Below are 20499 nucleotides of genomic sequence, written 5' to 3' on the forward strand. Positions count from 1 at the left end.
AATCTGTAATATTTTAACTTCTATATCTGGATTCTGTTTAGTGGGTTTTTTGTTGTTGCTGTTTTGAGTCAGGGTCCCTTTCTGTCACCCAGACTGGAGTGCAGTAGTGTGATGATAACTCACTGTAAACTTGAACTCTCCTGTGTCAGTCTCCCAAGCTCTTGCTATGTTCCACAGGCTGGTCTCAAAGTCCTGGCCTCAAGCAATCCTCCCATCTCAGCCTTCCAAAGAGCTGGGATTACAGGCATCAGCCACCATGCCCAGCCTTGTTTACTGTGTTTTACACTGTCATACTGTGATAGTTCTACACACATGTAAAGACTACTTGTCAGACTACATAATGTTATGTACCAATATTAAAGGATTGGCCAAAGATTCGCTTGATAAAAATAAGCAGGACAAATATTCAGCTATATGTACTTTTTTTTTTTTTAATGTGTAAAAGATCAGAGAGAGGATATCTACTCAATTCTGTCATAAAACTGAAGCCCCAAAGGGTTAGGTTGTCTAAACTTCTATTCCTAGTTGATGACAGAACCTATTTAAAACAGGGATACTTGACCTCATCAGGGCTGAGTTTTCTCTAATTAAGAACTCAGGCCTGGGTGTGGTGGCTCATGCCTGTCATCTCAGCACTTTGGGAGGCTGAGGCCGGCAGATCACCTGAGGTCAGGAGTTCGAGGTCAGCCTGGCCAACATGGCAAAACCCCATCTCTACTAAAAATACAAAAATTAGCCAGGCATTGTGGCAGGCGCCTGTAATCCCAGCTACTTGGGAGGTTGAGGCAGGAGAATCGCTCGAACCCGAGACGGAGGTTGCAGTGAGCTGAGATCAAGCCACGGCACTCCAGCCTGGGTGACAGAGTGAGACTCTTCCTCAAAAAAAAAAAAAAAACAAAACAACAAAAAAAACAGTGGCTCATGCCTGTAATCCCACCACTTTGGGAAGCTGAGGAGGGAGGATCGCTGGAGCCCAGGAGTTTGTGACTCTAGTGAACTACGATGACAACACTGCAATCTAGCCCTTATGACAGAGCAAGACCCTGTCTCAAAAATAATATTAATTATTCAAATGTATAATATTGATTAATAAGAACTTGGAAAGCAAACAGAGGATACTTTATTTCTTCAACTATGAAAACTGCTCAGATTATGCTTCAGAAAGAATTACTGGCTATAATGATGCTTCTCCGTTTAGCTTCATGATACTGGATGTTCATAATCAAATAAATAAGATCGTTTAGGTTGAGAAAAATCTCATGGGTTGGGCAGAAAAACAAATTAATATTAATCTTCAAACAGATCTTCCCTTTACAGATATGATCACAGAAAACTAGAAGTTGTCAGTGACTTAAAAGGGTCTAGGGAAGACCAGGCATGGGGGCTCACGCCTGTAATTCCAGATTACAGGCCGAGGCAGGTGGATCACCTGAGTTCAGGAGTTCGAGACCAGCCTGACCAACATGGAGAAACCCCGTCTCTACTAAAAATACAAAATTAGCCGGTCACAGTGGCACATGCCTGTAATCCCAGCTACTCAGGATCCTGAGGCAGGAGAATCGCTTGAACCCAGAAGGCAGAGGTTGAGGTGAGCCGAGATCGTGCCATTGCACTCCAGCCTGCGCAACAAGAGTGAAACTCCGCCTCAAAAAAAAAAAAAAAAAAGAAGGGTCTAGAGAAAGCATAAAGATGTACTGACAGAGAGAGGAAGGGAGACAGGAGGGAGAGGATCATTGCTAATGCATGATGCAGTCTACCCTAAAGTGGGAAATGATGGGAGAAGCCAAGAACAGCAAAAAATAGCCAAGGCAGAAATAAACATACTTTATAAATAGATGAGGGAAAAGGGGTTACGTGTGTACATGCATGTGTGCAAAAAAATAAGGAGATTAGAAACAGTCTGGTGGTTTCTTAGAAAGTTAAACATGAGTCAGAAAGTCCATATTTAAGGAAAAAAAAAGGAAAAAGTTAGACTTATTTGAACCAGCAATTTCACTCCTAGGTATACTCAAATGATATTAAAACATATGTCCACCCCAAAACTTGTACATAATTGCTCATAGCATCATTATTCCTAACAGGCAAGAAAAAGGTGGAAAAATCCAAATGTCTTTCAACTGATGAATAGATTCACAAAATGTGGTATATATACAATGGAATATTATTCAGCCATAAAAAGGAATGAAATACAGATTCATGCTACGACATGGATGAACCTTCAAAAACATTACAGTGGGCCAGGCGAGGTGGCTCACGCCTGTATTACCAGCACTTTGGGAGGCCGAGGCAGGTGGATTGCCTGAGCTCAGGAGTTCGAGACCAGCCTCGCCAACATGGTGAAACAAAAAATTAGCCAGGCACGGTGGCATGCGCCTGTAACCCCAGCTACTGGGGAGACTGAGGTAGGAGAATCGCTGGAACCCGGGAGGCGGAGGTTGCAGTGAGCCGAGATTGCACCACTGCACTCCAGCCTGGGTGACAGAGTGAGGCTCCATCTCAAAAACAAACAAACAAACATTACAGTGGGTTGGTGGTTCATGCCTGTAATACCAGAACTTTGGAAGGCTAAGGCAGATGGATCACTTGAGCTCAGGAGTTTGAGACAAGCCTGGGCAACATGGTGAAACCCTGCCTCTAACAAAAATATACAAAATTAGCAGGGCGCCGGGCGTGGTGGCTCATGCCTGCAATCCCAGCACTTTGGGAGCTGCGGCGGGCGGATCACGAGGTCAGGAGATCAAGACCATCCTGGCTAACACGGTGAAACCCTGTCTTTACTAAAAATACAAAAAATCAGCCGGGCGTGGTGGCGGGCACCTGTAGTCCCAGCTACTCAGGAGGCTGAGGCAGGAGAATGGCGTGAACCCAGGAGGCGGAGCTTGCAGTGAGCCGAGATCGCGCCACTATACTCCAGCCTGGGTGACAGAGCGAGACTCCGTCTCAAAAAAAAAAAAAAAAAAAAAAAATTAGCAGGGCATGGTGGTGTGCGCCTGTAATCCCAGCTACTCAGGAGGCTGAGGTGGGAGGATTGCTTGAGCCCAGGAGGTAGAGGTTGCAGTGAGCTGAGGTTACACCACTGCACTCCAGCCTGGTCAACAGAGAAAGATCCCATCTCGAAAACAAGCAAACAAACAGAAAACATTACAGTAAGAAGCCAGTCACAAAAAACCACATATTAAGTGGTTCCATTTATATGAAATGTCCATGAGAGGAAAATCTAAGAGAGACAGAAAGCAGATTAGTATTAGCCAAAGTTGGGGAGAAATGGGGAGATTGTAGGAGGATAAAGGATACAAGGTTTCTTTTTGGGGTAATGTTCACAATTGATTGTGGTGATGGTGGCACCACTAAAAACCATTGAACTGTACACTTTGCTGGGGTACAGTGGCATGATCACAGCTTATTGCAGCCTCAAACTTCTGGGCTCAAGCAGTTCTCCTGTCTCAGCCTCCTGAGTAGCTGGGACTACAGGAGTGCACCACCGCGTCTGGCTAATTTTCTTTTTGTTTAATGTAGAGATGAGGTCTTGCTGTGTTGCCCAGGCTGCTCTCAAACTCCTGGCCTCAGCCTCCCAAAGTGTTGGGATTACAAGTGTGAGCCACCATGCCCAAACTGAATTGAGTTGTATGGTACGTGAACTGGATCGCCATGAAGTTGTTACCAAAAACAAAAACCAAGGAGAATAATTTTGGCAATGCAAACCTGAAATGAAAAAACAACCAGGGACAAGTGTGGTGGCTCATGCCTGTGATCCCAGCACTTTGGCAGGCTAAGGTGGGAGGACTGTTCAAGCCTGGGAGATTAAGGCTGCAGTGAGCCGTGGTCACGTGCCACTGCACTCCAGCCTGGGCAACAGTGAGACCTGCTTCAAAACAAACAAACAAACAAACAAAAACGAAAAAGGAAAAGAATCTGGGCGCGGTGGCTCATGCCTATAATCCCAGTACTTTGGGAGGTCAAGGCGGGCAGATCACCTGAGGTCAGGAGTTCGAGACCAGCCTGACCAACATGTGAAGCCCCGTCTCTACTAAAAATACAAAAAATTAGCCAGGCGTGGTGGCGGATGCCTGTAATCTCAGCTACTCAGAAGGCTGAGGCAGGAGAATCGCTTGAACCCAGGAGGCGGAGGTTGCAGTGAGCCGAGATCACACCACTGCACTCCAGCCTGGGCACGACACAGCGAGACTCCGTCTAAAAAAAAAAAAAGAAAAAAAAAACCACACAGAAGTCAGTGAGAAAACAGGCAAGACAAAGTACCTATCTGAGGTATCTAAAAGGCTGAGTGGAGTTCAAGTGTAGTGAGCTATGATTGCATTCCAGTCTGGGCAACAGTGTAAGACTCTGTTTCTAAAAGAAAAAAGAAAAGAAAGGAAAAGGGAAAAGAGAAAATGTTCAGAAAAGTAACTTTGCTTTTGATCATACTTGTTCAGTCTGTTACACTATGTGGTGTAAAACCTGGTGTTTAAAATTTGCTAAATGCTCTGGCAAACATTCATTTTGTGAATTATCTATTTCGTATGGTAAAATGTCCACTACATGAGAGAATAGCATCACAGTAATGATGCCTAATTCAGTTTTGTATCCCCTGCAGCACTTAGCTTGATGCCTTATACACAGTAGGCATTCAATAAATATTTGATGAAGGAAACTAACCATCATAGCCAGAACTTGAGGTTCTGTAATTACAAAACATAACTGAAGCCAAATTTTAGCCATTAAAAAAGCAGAATATTACATTTAAAACATTTTAGTGAATCTTTAAATGAGAATTTTAATTCTGCTAACAACTAAAATATACATAGCATAATTTGGTAATTTGATATGAAAGCTAAAAGACCCATCAGAAAGGTAAGGACATTTTGGGAAATGCTTAGAAAATGCTGTGATTTTATTCATAGTATATACACCACAAAACAGACACTTTCCATTATTTTGGTTACTTCAAAATTTAAAATCTGCTTGTTTTTCAAATCGCTTTTTTTCATGACAGATGCTGAGTTCTGACCCATTTTTTTTCCCTGACAATATCAATAGGCTGCCCAACTACATGATACGATTATGTTTTTAGCATTTAAATTTAAGACTATGGCTCAGTGTTTGAAAAATAAATAAATTAACAAAAGAGAAACATTATTAGGAGGAAAAAGAAAACATATTCACCACATGATAAAAAAAAAATCACTCCTTAAAAATCAATAAGTGGTGTGAGCATTATTTCACTCATCCTACTTGGAAGCACTATAATACCAAAATACAAATACAACAGAACCCACAGATAGCCTGGAATGATACAGAGGCCATCACTAATTAGGTGCTAGGTGACAATATAAATACAAATAAATGAAAGTATAAATTAAAAAAAACTTGTTTTTAGCTTAATTGTTGGTGCAGAATGTATGGCGGGGGCTGGCTGTCTGGCAGCCGCTTTAGCTTTGCTTGCTTGGCTTGCTCGAACGGCAGTTTCTAGACGCACTTTCAACTCAGGAGCAGCTCCCATTACCGTCTTGAAAGCATGTGGATACAGAGGTCCAATATGCATTAAATTCTGGAGTGCAAACTCATGAAGATCTTTGGAAGCTGAAGTTGCTGAGGCAAAAGAATTTTCATCCAGCAGATAAGATATCAAAGTGGGAACTAAAAGAGCAAGTAGCTGGACTCCTGTAAATAATAAAGTATGAAAAAAGATCACAAACATAAAGATTATAATAAACTTTAAAAACTAGGCAATTGCCATGGAAGACTGAACTGTAATAAAAGTAAACATGCACAGCCTACTTTAGACCTCAATAACGCGTAATTAATATTAAATATTTACTAAATGTCCAAGCTGGAAACCAGCTTTGTTAATTATATTTTTACATTTACATTAATTTGCTTTACTCAAATAAAAAATGGGCCAAAGGTTAAAAAGTAATAAAACACTTTACAATTGCCATCTGTAGAATGTATCTTGAGAGTAAGATTATAAAATTTGTACGGGCATTCTAGAATCAGGAGATTGGGCGCGGGGAACAGAAACCTGAAAAGCATCTATTTACCATTATTTAACTAAAACTAGTTGTTTCTTTCCTCTTTAAGTAGAAACACAACTTTTTTCCTATTTCATCATCCCCCAAAACTCACAGTGAGGGGAAATTCCTCAAAACTAAGGGAATACATAAGCTTAGGGTCAAAAAAACAAGAACCTATGTCTGACTGATATAAATTCCAAGTCCTTAAAAAAAGATTTATTTGGAGGCTTCATCTCCTTTTGGTAGTCTTTTGTCAGTCTTTCGTCGTTACTTATTAACAACTCCATCCTGAGATATAAGTTTCATTAAAGGTGATATTTTTCTAACAATTAACCTTTATATGTAATTGTGTGTGTGTATAACATCTCTTATAATCACATTGAGAATTATGTTTTCTCCCCCTTAATTACTGTCAATTTTTGTAGAATGACAATCGATACAATTGTAAGGCTGCAGGTAGCATCTGGGAGAGAATGTGTGACACTCACTGATGTCAGCAAGGACAGTTATAAAAATCAGCTAAGCCTTTCCAGAATCCCAGTCCCACCCTGGACCTTACTGCCTATTTTCTTTCCCTGCTGTATTTTTTTTCTTCACAGCTCCTATCAATTCCTGCATCGAACCATAGATGTTATATCTACATCTAAAATTGATATATCCATCTTCATCACTATATAAAATTATACAAAGACTATGTCTACATATAATAGACACACACACACACACACACACACACACACACACACACACACACAGGTATAGGGGACGAGAAGTGTTTATTGTCAGTGTTTTCCTACCATAAATGTAAGCTCCACGAACTCAGGGACCTTTGCCTGTTTTATTTCATGCTAAATTCTCAATGCCTAGAACACTATCTGGCACACAGGCATTCAATAACTATCCTTTGAACGAATAAACATACACACTCTTTCTCTTGGCAAATACCCAGAAGTTTCCAATTAATAGGATTTTTTTTCCATACTAAGTTTTCAGAAGAAAGGTAAAAGGTTATTTTTAAAGTCCCAGGTAAATCCTCCAATCTTCTAGATTTAATTTAATTTCCCTCATGTAGAATGTTAATAGTATTATAGGGGTAGGCGCGGTGGACTCATGCCTGTAATCCTAGCACTTTGGGAGGCCGAGGTGGGCGGATCCCTTGGTCAGGAGTTTGAGACCAGCCTGGCCAACAGGGTGAAACCCTGTCTCTACTAAATATATAAAAAATTTGATTAGGCGCGGTGACTCATGCCTGTAATCCCAGCACTTTGGGAGGCCGAGGCGGGCGGATCACCTGAGGTCGGGAGTTTGAGACCAGCCTGACCAACATGGGGAAACCCTATCTCTACTAAAAATACAAAAAAAAAAAAAAAAAAAAATCAGCCGGACATGGTGGCGCATGCCGGTATTCCCAGCTAGTTGGGAGGCTGAGGCAGGAGAATCGATTGAATCCGGGAGGCGGAAGTTGTGTTGAGCCAAGATCGCACCATTGCACTCCAGCCTCGACAACAAGAGCGAAACTCTGTCTCAAAAAACAAAACAAAACAAAATAAGAAAACCCAAAAATATTAGCTGGGTGTGGTGGCACATGCCTGTAATTCCAGCTACTCTGAGTCTGAGGCAGGAGAATTGCTTGAACCCGGGAGGCAGAGGTTGCAGTGAGCCGAGATCGTACCATGGGTGACAAAGTGAAACTCCCTTTCAAAAAAAAAAAGTTAATAGTATTATAAAAGCTGGCTTTCATAATCAAAAATAGAGAATTATAAAATATATATAAAATTATCTTCAGTGTACTGGCTTGCTAAATCGGAAGAGGTTTCAATACATTTTCAACAGTAGGTTGTAAATTAAGGTTTTGGTTTTAACAATTTTAAAATATAACTGGAAAAATTATAAGTTATTTAAGTATTCATCAAATATCGAGAAATACGCTAAGTATTATAGGAAATGTTACATAATTCGTTTCTACCTGGATGCTTTTATTATCTAAATGAAAACAGTAGACAGCACATAGAACAATTAGAGTACTAAGTGCTAAAAAACGTGGGTAGCATTTCAGTATAGAATTCACCAAGAGACTCATGAAGCTGAGGAATACTTTGGGATTTTATTTGGCTGGTTACAAATACCAAATAAATTATATAAAGGGTAAGATCAGAGTGAGCTAAGTAATTAGGCAATATTCCTCAAAGAAAAGATCTAATGTAGGTTTAACGGATTTGTATAAGAAGAAGAGAAACAACAACGGAGGAAAGAGAAAATAATATGAACAATGTAAAGTGATTAAAAGAAGCACAGAAAGGAAACTGGTCCGGTCAGGTTAGTAGGTACACGTTGGGGAGCAGAAAAAACATTTTGAAAAGCAAGCAAAGATGTTCAGACTTGATGCTGTAAGGAAACAGTAAACTTTTCCAAATTCTTTTTTTTTTTTTTGAGACAGAGTCTCACTCTGTCGCCCGGGCTGGAGTGCAGTGGCCGATCTCAGCTCACTGCAAGCTCCGCCTCCCGGGTTCAGGCCATTCTCCTGCCTCAGCCTCCCGAGTGGCTGGGACTATAGGCGCCCGCCGCCTCGCGCGGCTAGTTTTTTGTATTTTTTAGTAGAGATGGGGTTTCACCGTGTTAGCCAGGATGGTCTCCATCTCCTGACCTCGTGATCCGCCTGTCTCGGCCTCCCAAAGTGCTGGGATTACAGGCTTGAGCCACCGCGCCCGGCCAACTTTTCCAAATTCTTAAGCAAAGGAGAGATAAAATTACTTTAGGTAAATTTGATGGGGAATATCACCTAGGAAAACTATTATAGTTATCTATTTAGGAGGTGATTAGATATAAGACTAGGGTACAAGTTTCTTTTGAATCCTAGAGAAATTTCAGAAAGAGATAGGGCAAGATTTGAATAATAGAGTCAATAAAGATGATGAACAAGGAGTCAAATATAATTCTAGTATTTTTAGCTTATAACCTTGGTCATGCAGGGTGAGAAAACATATACGGCCCATTCTTATACTGGATACTGTAAAGTTGAAAACAAAATTAACACCTGTAAATGAGATGAAAAAAGTTGAGTGACTTAAATTCAAAAGCTGAAAACTTACCCTCTTGGAATCATGTAACCATATAAAATATGAAGTATAAAAATGTTGCCATCAAATGAATATGATTTACATCCATTCATTTATTTGATGGTATCCTCCTAATGAATGTCATCTTATTTCACTAATAAGACTTGTTTGCCTTTACTTTTTGCATGGCATTTAGCCTTAGATTTAGTTTTAATTTTAAAAACAGGCGAACTGCTTATTCTACCTCTTAAAAGTCTTGTTAGAGTACAAAATATCTGTTATCTGAGTGAAGCAGTCCATTAAAAAAATGAAGAAATCATGATGGTGCCTTTTTTTTTTTTTTTGGAGACAGAGTCTCACTCTGTTGCCCAGGCTGGAGTGCAGTGGCACGATCTCGGCTCACTGTAACCTCTGCCTCCTGGGTTCCAGCGATTCTCCCGCCTAAGCATCCTGAGTAGCTGGGACTACAGGTGTGTGCCACCATGCCCGGCTAATTTTTTTTTTTTTTTTTTTTTTTTTTTAAGAAGAGACAGGGTTTCATCATATTGGCCAGGCTGGTCCTGAACTCCTGACCTCATGATCTGCCTGCCTTGGCCTCCCAAAGTGCTGGCATTACAGGCGTGAGCCACCATGACCGACAGATGGTGCTGATCATTGATACACCTCACTAGTAACACTACAGATTGGTCTGGTTGATAGTTGAAATTACAATGCTTTGGTTGTTTTATACCTTAAACTGAAAAAGGGTCATTTATTTCAAGGACATTGTTAAAGTCTAACGAGCTATTAAACTAAATTATGCAAAGACATATATATTTTTACTGTCAAAAAAAAAATACAGAATTAAAAAACAAACAAAAAGGTTCCCTTCCCTATCTGTCCTCATGCTAAATTTAATTCCAAATTAGGGTGCCTGAACAAGAATTGATCCCAAGAGTCAACTCAAAAATATTTTAAATACTAGAAGGCAATAAAACTTAGTGCTGGGATTACAAAGTGAATAAGATTCAGTCCTCATCTTTATGGAATTTACAATTAGTAAAATAAAAATACAAATAAAATTTTGATTTGCCAAACATAGGCCATGTCAGTCATAAAATTTTTGCCTAAATAATATATATTGTTACTAATTTCAACTAAATTTATCAACTTCTTCAAACACTGCCTTTTCTGACTTTCCCAGTTTTGATGTTGTTTTCATGCAACATAGTAATATTTGCTTATTTTCATTTGCCTTCTATAATCAGTTAATCATCAAATCAGATAAACCTTTCTTCCACTTTCTCCTCTGCATTCTTTTCTTCTACTGGCATAGTTCTGGATTATTATTTTATAGAGGAGCTACTGCAATCGCTTTTCAAAAATCTCTACTCTTTTCCAATTTCCTGTGAAATGTTTTTAAGAGAAGAGGAAAACAATTTTGACAGAAAAAAACAGGTACAGTTTATATACGTGGAGCGCAATCTGACAATATAGATTAAAAGTCTTTCACTGCAATCTCCACCTCCCAGGTTCAAGCGATTCTCCTGTCTCAGCCTCCCAAGTAGCTGGGATTACAGGCGCATGCCACCCTGGCTAATTTTTGTACTTTTAGTAGAGATGGGGTTTCATCATGTTGGTCAGGCTAGTCTCGAACTCCTGATCTCACGTGATCTGCCTGTCTTGGCCTCCCAAAGTGCTGAGAGTATAGGCATGAGCCACCGTGCCCAGCTAATTTTTTGTATTTTTAGTAGAGACGGGGTTTCACCATGTTTGCCAGGCTCGTCTTAAACTCCTGATCTCAAGTGATCTGCTCGCCTTGGCCTCCCAAAGTGTTGGTATTACAGGCATAAGCCACTGCGCCTGGCCAATTAAAAGTCTTAATATATGCATTCCCTTCTCGTCAGTAATTTCACTCTTAGGAATCTGATAGAAATAATTTAAGAATAAAGATGCTCGGCCGGGTGTAGTGGCTCACGCCTGTAATCCCAGCACTTTGGGAGGCCGAGGCGGGTGGATTGCAAGGTCAGGAGATCGAGACCATCCTGGTTAACACGGTGAAACCCTGTCTCTACTAAAAATACAAAAAATTAGCCGGGCGTGGTGGCAGGCGGCTGTAGTCCCAGCTACTTGGGAGGCTGAGGCAGGAGAATGGCCTGAACCCAGGAGGTGGAGCTTGAAGTGAGCCGAGCTCGTGCCACTGCACTCCAGCCTGGGCGATAAAGCAAGACTCTGTCTCAAAAAAAAAAAAGAAAAAAAAAAAAAAAGAATAAAGATGCTCATCTCGGCCAGGTGCAGTGGCTCATGCTTGTAATCCCAGCACTTTGGGAGGCTGAAGCAGGTGGAATACTTGAGGTGAGGAGTTCAAGACCAGCTTGGCCAATGTGGTGAAACCCCATCTCTACTCAAAATACAAAAATGAGCCAGGCGTTGTGACGCATGCCTGTAATCCCAGCTACTCGGGAGGCTGAGGCAGGAGAATCACTTGAACTTCAGAGGCGGAGGTTGCGGTGAGCCAAGATTGCACCACTGCACTCCAGCCTGGGCAAGACTTTGTCTCAAAAAAAAAAATGCTCATTGTGATCTTGAAAAATTAAAAACAGCTTCATGTTCAATCATAAGATACTAGTTTAAAAAGTACAGTCTCTCTACAATTAAAAATCATATTTTGAAGGACAAATATTATATTGTGATAAAATCAAAGCTTAAGTATTAAGGGAATAAAGAAAATATATATTAAACTGCATAAGTCTCTGGTTAAATGGATGTATGCAGTAGTTTTTCATTAAATTAAAAAAAATTTCTAAATAACAAGTTTTGAGATATTTTAATAATGATGTTTGGTATTAATACTTAACTGGTTATATTTGTTATAAAGCTTTTATACCTCTAATACAAAGATTAGAATGTTATTATTTTAAAACCCTAAGAAACGGGCACGGTAGCTCACACCTGTAATCCTAGCACTTTGAAAGGCTAAGGCGGGTGGATCACTTGAGTCCAGGAGGAGTCAGAGACCAACCTGGGCAATATGGCGAAATCCTGTCTCTACAAAAAGTACAAACGTTAGCCAGGCATGGTGGCATGTGCCTGCAGTCCCAGCTATTTGGGAGGCCAAGGTGGGAGGACTGTTTCAGCCCACGAGGCAGAGGTTGCAGTAAGCCAAGATGGTGCCACTGCACACCAGCCTGGGTGACAGAGCGAGACTCTGTCTTAAAAAGAAAAAGAAAAAAAAAGCCCTATTAAACATCTATATTTTTCCTAGATCTTAAGGGATGCCTACATTCCTAGAAATTTTTTTTAAAAAATCAGTGTGTTGAAATGCCATTGGCAATTCATTTTAACTTCCTGCTCAAAAAAAAAAAAAAGTCAACTCACTACATTATATAACATAAGCAAAGGTCTGTTTTTTTTTCCTTTTCTTTTTTTTTGAGATGGAGTCTTGCTCTGTCACCAGGCTGGAGTGCAGTGGCGCGATCTCAGCTCATTGCAACCTCCACCTCCCGGGTTCAAGTGATTCTCCTGCCTCAGCCTCCCAAGTAGCTGGGACCGCAGGCGCCTGCCACCACACCCGGCTAATTTTTTGTATTTTTAGTAGAGATGGGGTTTTACCGTGTTAACCAGGATGGTCTCGATCTCCTGACCTCCTGATCCACCTGCCTCGGCCTCCCAGAATGCTGGGACTCCCAAAGTGTATGCCACCATGCCCGGCAGGCCTGTTTCTAATATCAAATAAGATTTATATATAATACAGATCTTCATTTTGAACTAGTAGCTTTTTATAAGAATATACTTACTGTTTTGTTCTTCACCAAGAGCAACCAATGTTTCAAGAACTTTTATTCCTTCTTGAACCGCTAAAAGCTCTATGTTACTGGCTGGTCTGTTTCTTTCAACAGCTTTTAGCTTTTCAACCACTATTGGAGCTAATGAATGAATATAAGGAGTTGAAAGGGCACGATTGGAATGTTGGAAGACTGAGAGGAGTAGCTGGTAACATTTGGCTTGAACCTGTACAAGAAGAACATATTATCAATTAACATGTGTATAGTTCTTATTTGCTGTACAATCACATTGCATCTTACTATGTACTGAAAAAAAGTGATACTGCGGGATGAAAATGGATATTACATTTTCTACTTAGAGAAATGGAGTAGAATAGAATTTTCTGACCAAAATTAGTAAAAAAATGTTCATATATTTTAATGATCAAATCACCATGCTTATACAATTCCTATATTTCTTTTTTTTTCTTTTTTTTTGAGATGGAGACTCACTCTGTCGCCAGGCTAGAGTGCAGTGGCGCCATCTTGGCTCACTGCAATCTCTGCCTCCCGGGTTCAAGTGACTCTCCTGCCTCAGTCTCCTGAGTAGCTGGGATTACAGGCGTGCACCACCACACCCAACTAATTTTTGTATTTTTAGTAGAGATGGGGTTTCACCATGTCGGCCAGAATGTTCTCAATCTCCTGACCATGCGATCTGCCCGCCTTGGCCTCCCAAAGTGCTGGGATTACAGGTGTGAGCCACCGTGCCCGGCCAATTCCCATATTTTTATACTGTGAAATATGTTAGAAATCAGTTATTCCCACTTCTGTTTTTAACTCTTCCTTTAATGTACAATTGTCCCTCCCATTTTAACCAAATATATTTAGTAAGGAAAGTTAATATTTGAATGATCTGAAACAAAGCTATGAAAATACATTGCTTAGATATCTCAAAACCATTTGATTCCCTGGAAATGACTGTTAACAATGTAAGGTTTCCAGACCTAAAAAATAAAGGCTTACTGGCTCCACTTTGTATTAGAAAGGCTTCAGATTTAACACTTAAAAAAAAAAAAAATGAAGGAAGGAAAGAAGGAAGAGAGGGAGGGAAGACTCATCAATATATGGGACAGAATAGAATAAAACTATTTCAGTGCTTCAGTAGAACACAAGTGGCTAAATCTGGATAGACACAAGAAAAACCTGAAGAACATTTTAAATATACAGATCCTGGAGCCACCAATCTGGAGACTCAGATTCAGGAAGACAGTGGTGGAGTCCAAGAATGTTTATTTTTTTGTTGTTTATTTATTTTTTGAGACGGAGTCTCACACTGTTGCCCGGGTTGGAGTGCAATGGCGCAATCTCGACTCACTCTGCCTCCTGGGTTCAAGTGATTCTCCTGCCTCAGCCTCCCAAGTAGCTGGGATTACGGGCACCTGCCACCACACCCGGCTATTTTTTTGTATTTTTGGTAGATATGGCGTTTCACTACAGGCTGGTCTTGAACTCCTGACCTCCTGATCTGCCCGCCTTGGCCTCCCAAAGTGATGGGATTACAGGTGTGAGCCACTGCGCCTGGCCTTCAAAAATGTTTTCTGCTTTTTAAAATTTCTGACGTGCAGCAGGCTTGAGAATCACAAGTTTAGACTTTGACATTGTAAAATAAAAAATCTTACATTCTAGACAAACTAGAGGTTCTAGTAGGTTCATTAAAATGTCTAATAATGTAAACTTCTCCTTTAATGTCCTTAGTGTCATTTAAATAAACACTGGAAAACAAAATCATAGACTCTTGTCTCTACCAGTATGCCCCAGGGTTAATCAAATATTTCAGATATTGGAGAATTTCTACATATGTGAATAAACATACACATGTGTTCTAGTGCTTAAACCCAGTGATTTTAGTTTTTCCATTTAAAAGCCATAGTGCAAATACTTAGCTTTTAATTATGTATCACATATTTTAATGAATCAATCTGACATTTTCCTGATAAAGGGAAATGTTTTTATCTATGTCTGTTTAAAGTGTAACTTACCCATGGGTCGCATGAATTTAATGCATTTTTAAATCTGTTCATGCAGCCATTCTGTAATGACTGGACTCCTATTATTTCACTACTAGCAGACCACAGGAAGAGTGCAATTGCTGTCAGCATGCTGACTTCATCAGGTGTAGGTACAGAGTCTTCTGAAAATGAAAAATGAAAGAAGTGTGTTGTTTCTAAAACGTTTGGGAATTTTGCTTTTTTATTTTTGTAGAGAGAGATGTTGTCTTGCCATGTTGTCCAGGCTGCTCTTGAACTCCTGGGCTCAGGTGATCCTCCTGCCTTGGCCTCCCAAAGTGCTGGGATTACAGGTGTGAGCCATTGCGCCCAGCCAGAATTTTAGTCTTGAACAATCATCTCTTTCTCCCCGCAACATTTATAGTAGTATTTGCCTCAATCTAATACAGTCCACAGACAACTGTAAGAAGTTCAATGCATAAAGTTAAATGCATACAGTTATGTTTAACGCTAAATGATTATAAAATATTCTAATTAATTTTAAAATTCAGAGTACTTTTTAAGTGGTATCTCCTTTCAATTTAGTAAATATGAAAACCTGTAAATTCCATAAAACCATAAAAAAAAAAAAAATCAGTCTGGTGCAGTGGCTCATGCCTGTAATCCCAGCACTTTGGAAGGCCAAGGCAGGCGGACCACCTGAGGTCAGGGGTTCGAGACCAGCTTGATCACAAAATTAGTCAGGTGTGGTGCTGCATGCCTGTAATCCCAGCTACTTGGGAGGCTGAGGCAGGAGAATTGCTTGAACCAGGAAGGTAGAGGTTGCAGTGAGCCGAGATCGTGTCATTGCATTCCAGCCTGGACAACAAGAGCGAAACTCCGTCTCAAATAAATAAATAAATAAATAAAATAAACTTAGACAATTTCCTGAAGACAGTGTTCTAAGAATTTTAAGGAATTTCTTGCCATTACATTTATTCAAGAATAGATACAACTTGAACAGAAATACAGTACATAATTAGAAATACTAGAAATATGAAGTTATTCTAAAGAACAATACTTCTGAACATATAAAATAGGAGTTCCAAACATTTTGTGATTATCATATCTTATCCCCACCTTTTGTTTAAATCTGAGCTATTTTGACAACTGTAAATACCCAGTGATAATCAGTACTTTAGAAGGATTACAAACATACACATTTGACATGCTAACATTATCTCATAATAAGGGTACAAGCTTTTTGTAATATGGAATAATGGGTTAAGAACAATAGTCTAGAAAAAGTCCATTAACTTAATGTAAAGAAATAAAGTTTAAAAAAAGAGATGTCGGCTGGGTGTGGTGGCTTACACCTGTAATCCCAGCACTTTGGGAGGCGGAGATGGGCGGATCACCTGAGGTCAGGAGTTCCAGAACAGACTGGACAACATGGTGAAACCTCATTTCTACTAAAAATACAAAAATTAGCCAGGTGTGGTGGCGCACGCCTGTAATCCCAGCTATTCGGAAGGCTAAGGCTACAGAATTGCTTGAACCCGGGAGGCGGAGGTTGCAGTGAGCCAAGACTGTGCTGCTGCACTCCAGCCTGGGTGACAGAGTGAGACTCAGTCTCAAAACAAACAAACAGGAAAACAAACAAAAGAGGTGTAAAATTTGAAGGATTTAACCAGTTTATAATAACCTGAGTCACAAATGTTAAAAACCTGAGAACTCACCCAGACTAGGGAGCTCACTCCTGTAATCCCAGCACTCTGGGAGACTGAGGAGGGAGGGGATTGCTTGTGCCCAGGAATTCAAGACTAGCTTGGGCAATATGGTGAGACCCTGTCTCTACAAAAAACAAAAAAAGTAGCCAGGAATGGTGGTGCATGCCTGCAGTCCCAGCTACCTAGGAGGCTGAGGCAGGAGCATCACTTTAGCCCCAGAGGTTAAGGTGGCAGTGAGCTGTGTTCATGTCACCACACTCCAGCCTGGGTGACAGAGTGAGACCCTGTCTCAAAAACAAATAAACAAACAAAAAAACCTAAAACAAAAAAACCCTGAAAACCCCATCATAGGGAATTTATTCTACGTAGAATTAATATAATCTCTTACTAAGAGTTGGCAATGCTGCAAGCAATTTGTCAAAAATTATTTTATTTTCATTTTTTAAAAATTATTATTTTTTCTTTTTTCCCCCTGGAAAGAGCTGGAGTGCAGTGCCATGATCATAACTCACGGCAGCCTTGAACTCCTGGGCTCAAGCAACCCTCCCATGTCAGCTGCCCAAGGAGGTGGGACTACAGGTGTGCACCACCATGTCCGGCTGATTTTAAAGATTTTTTTATAGAGGCTGGGTGTGGTGGCTCACGCCTGTAATCCCAGCACTTTGGGAGGCCGAGGGGGGGCGGATCACGAGGTCAGGAGACTTGAGACCATCCTGGCTAACACAGTGAAACCGGGTCTCTAGTAAAAATACAAAAAATTAGCTGGGCGTGGTGGCCCATGCCTGTAGTCCCAGCTACTTGGGAGGCTGAGGCAGAGCTTGCAGTGAGCCGAGATCGCGCCACTGCACTCCAGCCTGGGCGACAGAGCGAGTCGCCATCTCAAAAAAAAAATAAAAATTAAAAATAAATAAATAAATAAATAAATTCATAGAGACAGCATCTTACCATATCGCCCAGGCAAGTGGCGAACTCCTGGCCTAAAGCAACCCTTCCACCTTGGCCTCCCAAAGTGCTGGGATTATAGGTTTAAACCAAGGTGTCCGGCCCCATTTTATTTTTAAACTGATTTTAAGAAGATTGGGGGCCGGGCGCGGTGGCTCACGCCTGTAACCCAACACTTTGGGAGGCCGAGGCGGGCTGATCACAAGGTCAGGAGATCGAGACCATCCTGGCTAACACAGTGAAACCCCGTCTCTACTAAAAATACAAAAAATCAGCCGGGCTTGGTGGCGGGCGCCTGTAGTCCCAGCTACTCGGGAGGCTGAGGCAGGAGAATGGCATGAACCCGGGAGACGGAGCTTGCAGTGAGCCGAGATTGCGCCACTGCACTCCAGCCTGGGCGACAGAGTGAGACTCCGTCTCAAAAAAAAAAAAGAAGACTGAGCATCTAAATATGATTTTCTACTAAAAGGAATCAAGGCTTTTGGAGAAGGGGCTGATTCTAGAACAGTGAGGCGGAAAATACTCAGTCTGCTGTATCTTGGCGCTAGAAAGCATGGAAGTGCTCAAGAAATAATGGGGATACATTGAAGTAACAGTAAGGGACCCACTGAATTTAAAAAAATTACGGGCTGGGCGCGGTGGCTCCCGCCTGTAATCCCAGCACTTTGGGAGGCCAAGGTGGGGGGATCACCTGAGGTCCGGAGTTCGAGGTCAGCCTGGCCAACATGGTGAAACCCCATCTCTACTAAAAATACAAAAACTAGCCGGCAACGGTGGCGGGTGCCTGTAGTCACAGCTTCTTGGGAGGCTGAGGCAGAAGAATTGCTTGAACCCAGAAGGTGGAGGTTGCGGTGGGCCAAAATCGCACCATTGCACTCCAGCCTGGGCAACAGAGTAAGACTCTGTTAAAAAAAAAAAAAAAAAAAAAAAAGAAAGTTTGATGGGAACAGACAAGTGAGAAAGTCTCAAAGCATTTCCCCACAGATTACCTATTAACTATAAAATGGAAAAATGGCAACTTCATAGTGGAGAAACACAGCAGACAATTTCTTAAAAAAGTTATTAAAGTTGGGCCGGGCGCGGTGGCTCAAGCCTGTAATCCCAGCACTTTGGGAGGCCGAGACGGGCGGATCACGAGGTCAGGAGTTCGAGACCATCCTGGCTAACACGGTGAAACCCCGTCTCTACTAAAAAATACAAAAAACTAGCCGGGCGAGGTGGTGGGCGCCTGTAGTCCCAGCTACTCGGGAGGCTGAGGCAGGAGAATGGCGTAAAAACCCGGGAGGCGGAGCTTGCAATGAGCTGAGATCCGGCCACTGCACTCCAGCCTGGGCGACACAGCGAGACTCCGTCTCAAAAAAAAAAAAAAAAAAAGTTATTAAAGTTAAGATTCCCAATAATGGGACAAAGCAACATGACAAAGCAATATGTCCTAGTTATATGATGTACTAAGACATAACATTACTTATGCAGTATTCCTGCCAAAATGCATACATTGAATCTAACCTGAGAGGAAAAAAAAATTAGACAATTCTAAATTGAGAAACATTCTACATAATAGATGGCCTGTATTCTTCAACAACGTTAATGCTATGAAAGACAAAGGCTGAGGAACTGCCCCAGATTAGGGGAGACTAAGGCAATATAATGACTAAAAAAAAAAAAAAGGGCTCTATGACGGTCATTATCAGGACAAGTAGCGCCAAATTTGATAATTCTTCTGTGGTTATGGAAGGGTATGTCCTTATTCTTAGGATATCCATGAAGTATTTAGGAATAGAGTCATGATGACTTAATATCCTCAGATGGTTTAGCAAAATTAATAATAATATTAACAATAATGATATGTGGATTACAGAGAAAGTAATAAACCATGTGTGGCAAAATGCTGACAACTGGTGAATCTAGGAGAAGGGTATGCTGGAGTTCCTTATTTTATTCTTGTAACTTTTTTTAAAGTTTGAAATTTATTTCAAAGTCAAAGGGTCTGAAAACGAAAAACAATGTTATAGCAATCAAGAGTGATTCATTAGATCCAAGAAGATTTCTGTACATGTTTGTGCATGTTCACATGCACAATACACTTTTTAAAGTGAAAGATGACAGATTTTATAACAGGAAATAGGATTTCCACAATGGAAATAATTATAAGACTTTGCTTGTTAACCAAGGGATCTGCTTGCCTTGATATACAAATATAAATATGCCTGTGGCTTTGATCCCTACTTCATAACTGACTGTGTTTCCTGTAGTCCATAACTGACTGTGTCTCCTTGGAATTTAGTTCCAGACAGAATATCTCAGGCAAGTTAATTCTATTATCAGACCTTTAAATTCACCTCATATGAATGAACTAGCTTGATAACATATCAAAACTTTCCCTTAATGAACAATTTCAAAAATACTGACTCTGGACTCCCTCACCAAAAATTAAATCAATTATTTTTAAACAAATTCTTAAGTATTTCTTCTTCATGTTATTCCTTGTTTTTTTTTTTTTTTCCTGAGATGGAGTCTTGCTCTGTCGCCCAGGCTGGGATGCAGTGGTGTGATCTTGGCTCACTGCAACCTCCGCCTCCCGGATTCTAGTGACTCTCTTGCCTCAGTCTCCTGAGTAGCTGGGATTACAGGCACATGCCACCACACCCTGCTAAATTTTGTTATTTTTAGTAGAGATGGAGTTTCACCATATTGGCCAGGCTGGTCTTGAACTCCTGACCTCATGATCTGCCCACTTTGGCCTCCTTTGGGATTACAGGTGTGAGCTACCATGCCCAGCCCTTGTTATTCCTATCTATACACACATATACATATATAAATACGGCTTTTAATGTTTCTTCAGTTTGTTAAAATCTACCTTAAGAAACAAAATACCAGCTCTTGATGAAGCAAAAATAATTTTAATAACATTAATAAAACTAAAGTTATCCCTTATAATTTTTTAGAAGTCACATACTCACTTAAACGAATTCATTGTTTAAAATATAAAAAGAGTACAGGAGAGAAAGTAAAACTTGTAACTCTACCAC

General features: G+C 40.6%; 1 protein-coding gene across 1 annotated transcript in view; it reads right to left on the reverse strand.

Annotated features, from left to right (window-relative positions):
- Positions 1-4857: 4857 nt before the first annotated feature.
- The window catches only part of HEATR5B (HEAT repeat containing 5B), a 105967-nt gene continuing 90325 nt past the window's right edge, over positions 4858-20499 (reverse strand). Inside the window, exons 34-36 of the mRNA XM_025354649.1 lie at positions 14853-15004; positions 12844-13057; positions 4858-5658 (exon numbers count right to left, since the gene is read on the reverse strand). Of these exons, the coding sequence (XP_025210434.1) occupies positions 5354-5658; positions 12844-13057; positions 14853-15004 (671 nt within the window). The 3' untranslated portion in view covers positions 4858-5353. The remainder of the gene's footprint in view (positions 5659-12843; positions 13058-14852; positions 15005-20499) is intronic.

The sequence above is a fragment of the Theropithecus gelada genome, chromosome 13 (genome assembly GCF_003255815.1).
Source record: "Theropithecus gelada isolate Dixy chromosome 13, Tgel_1.0, whole genome shotgun sequence".
Taxonomy (NCBI): domain Eukaryota; kingdom Metazoa; phylum Chordata; class Mammalia; order Primates; family Cercopithecidae; genus Theropithecus; species Theropithecus gelada.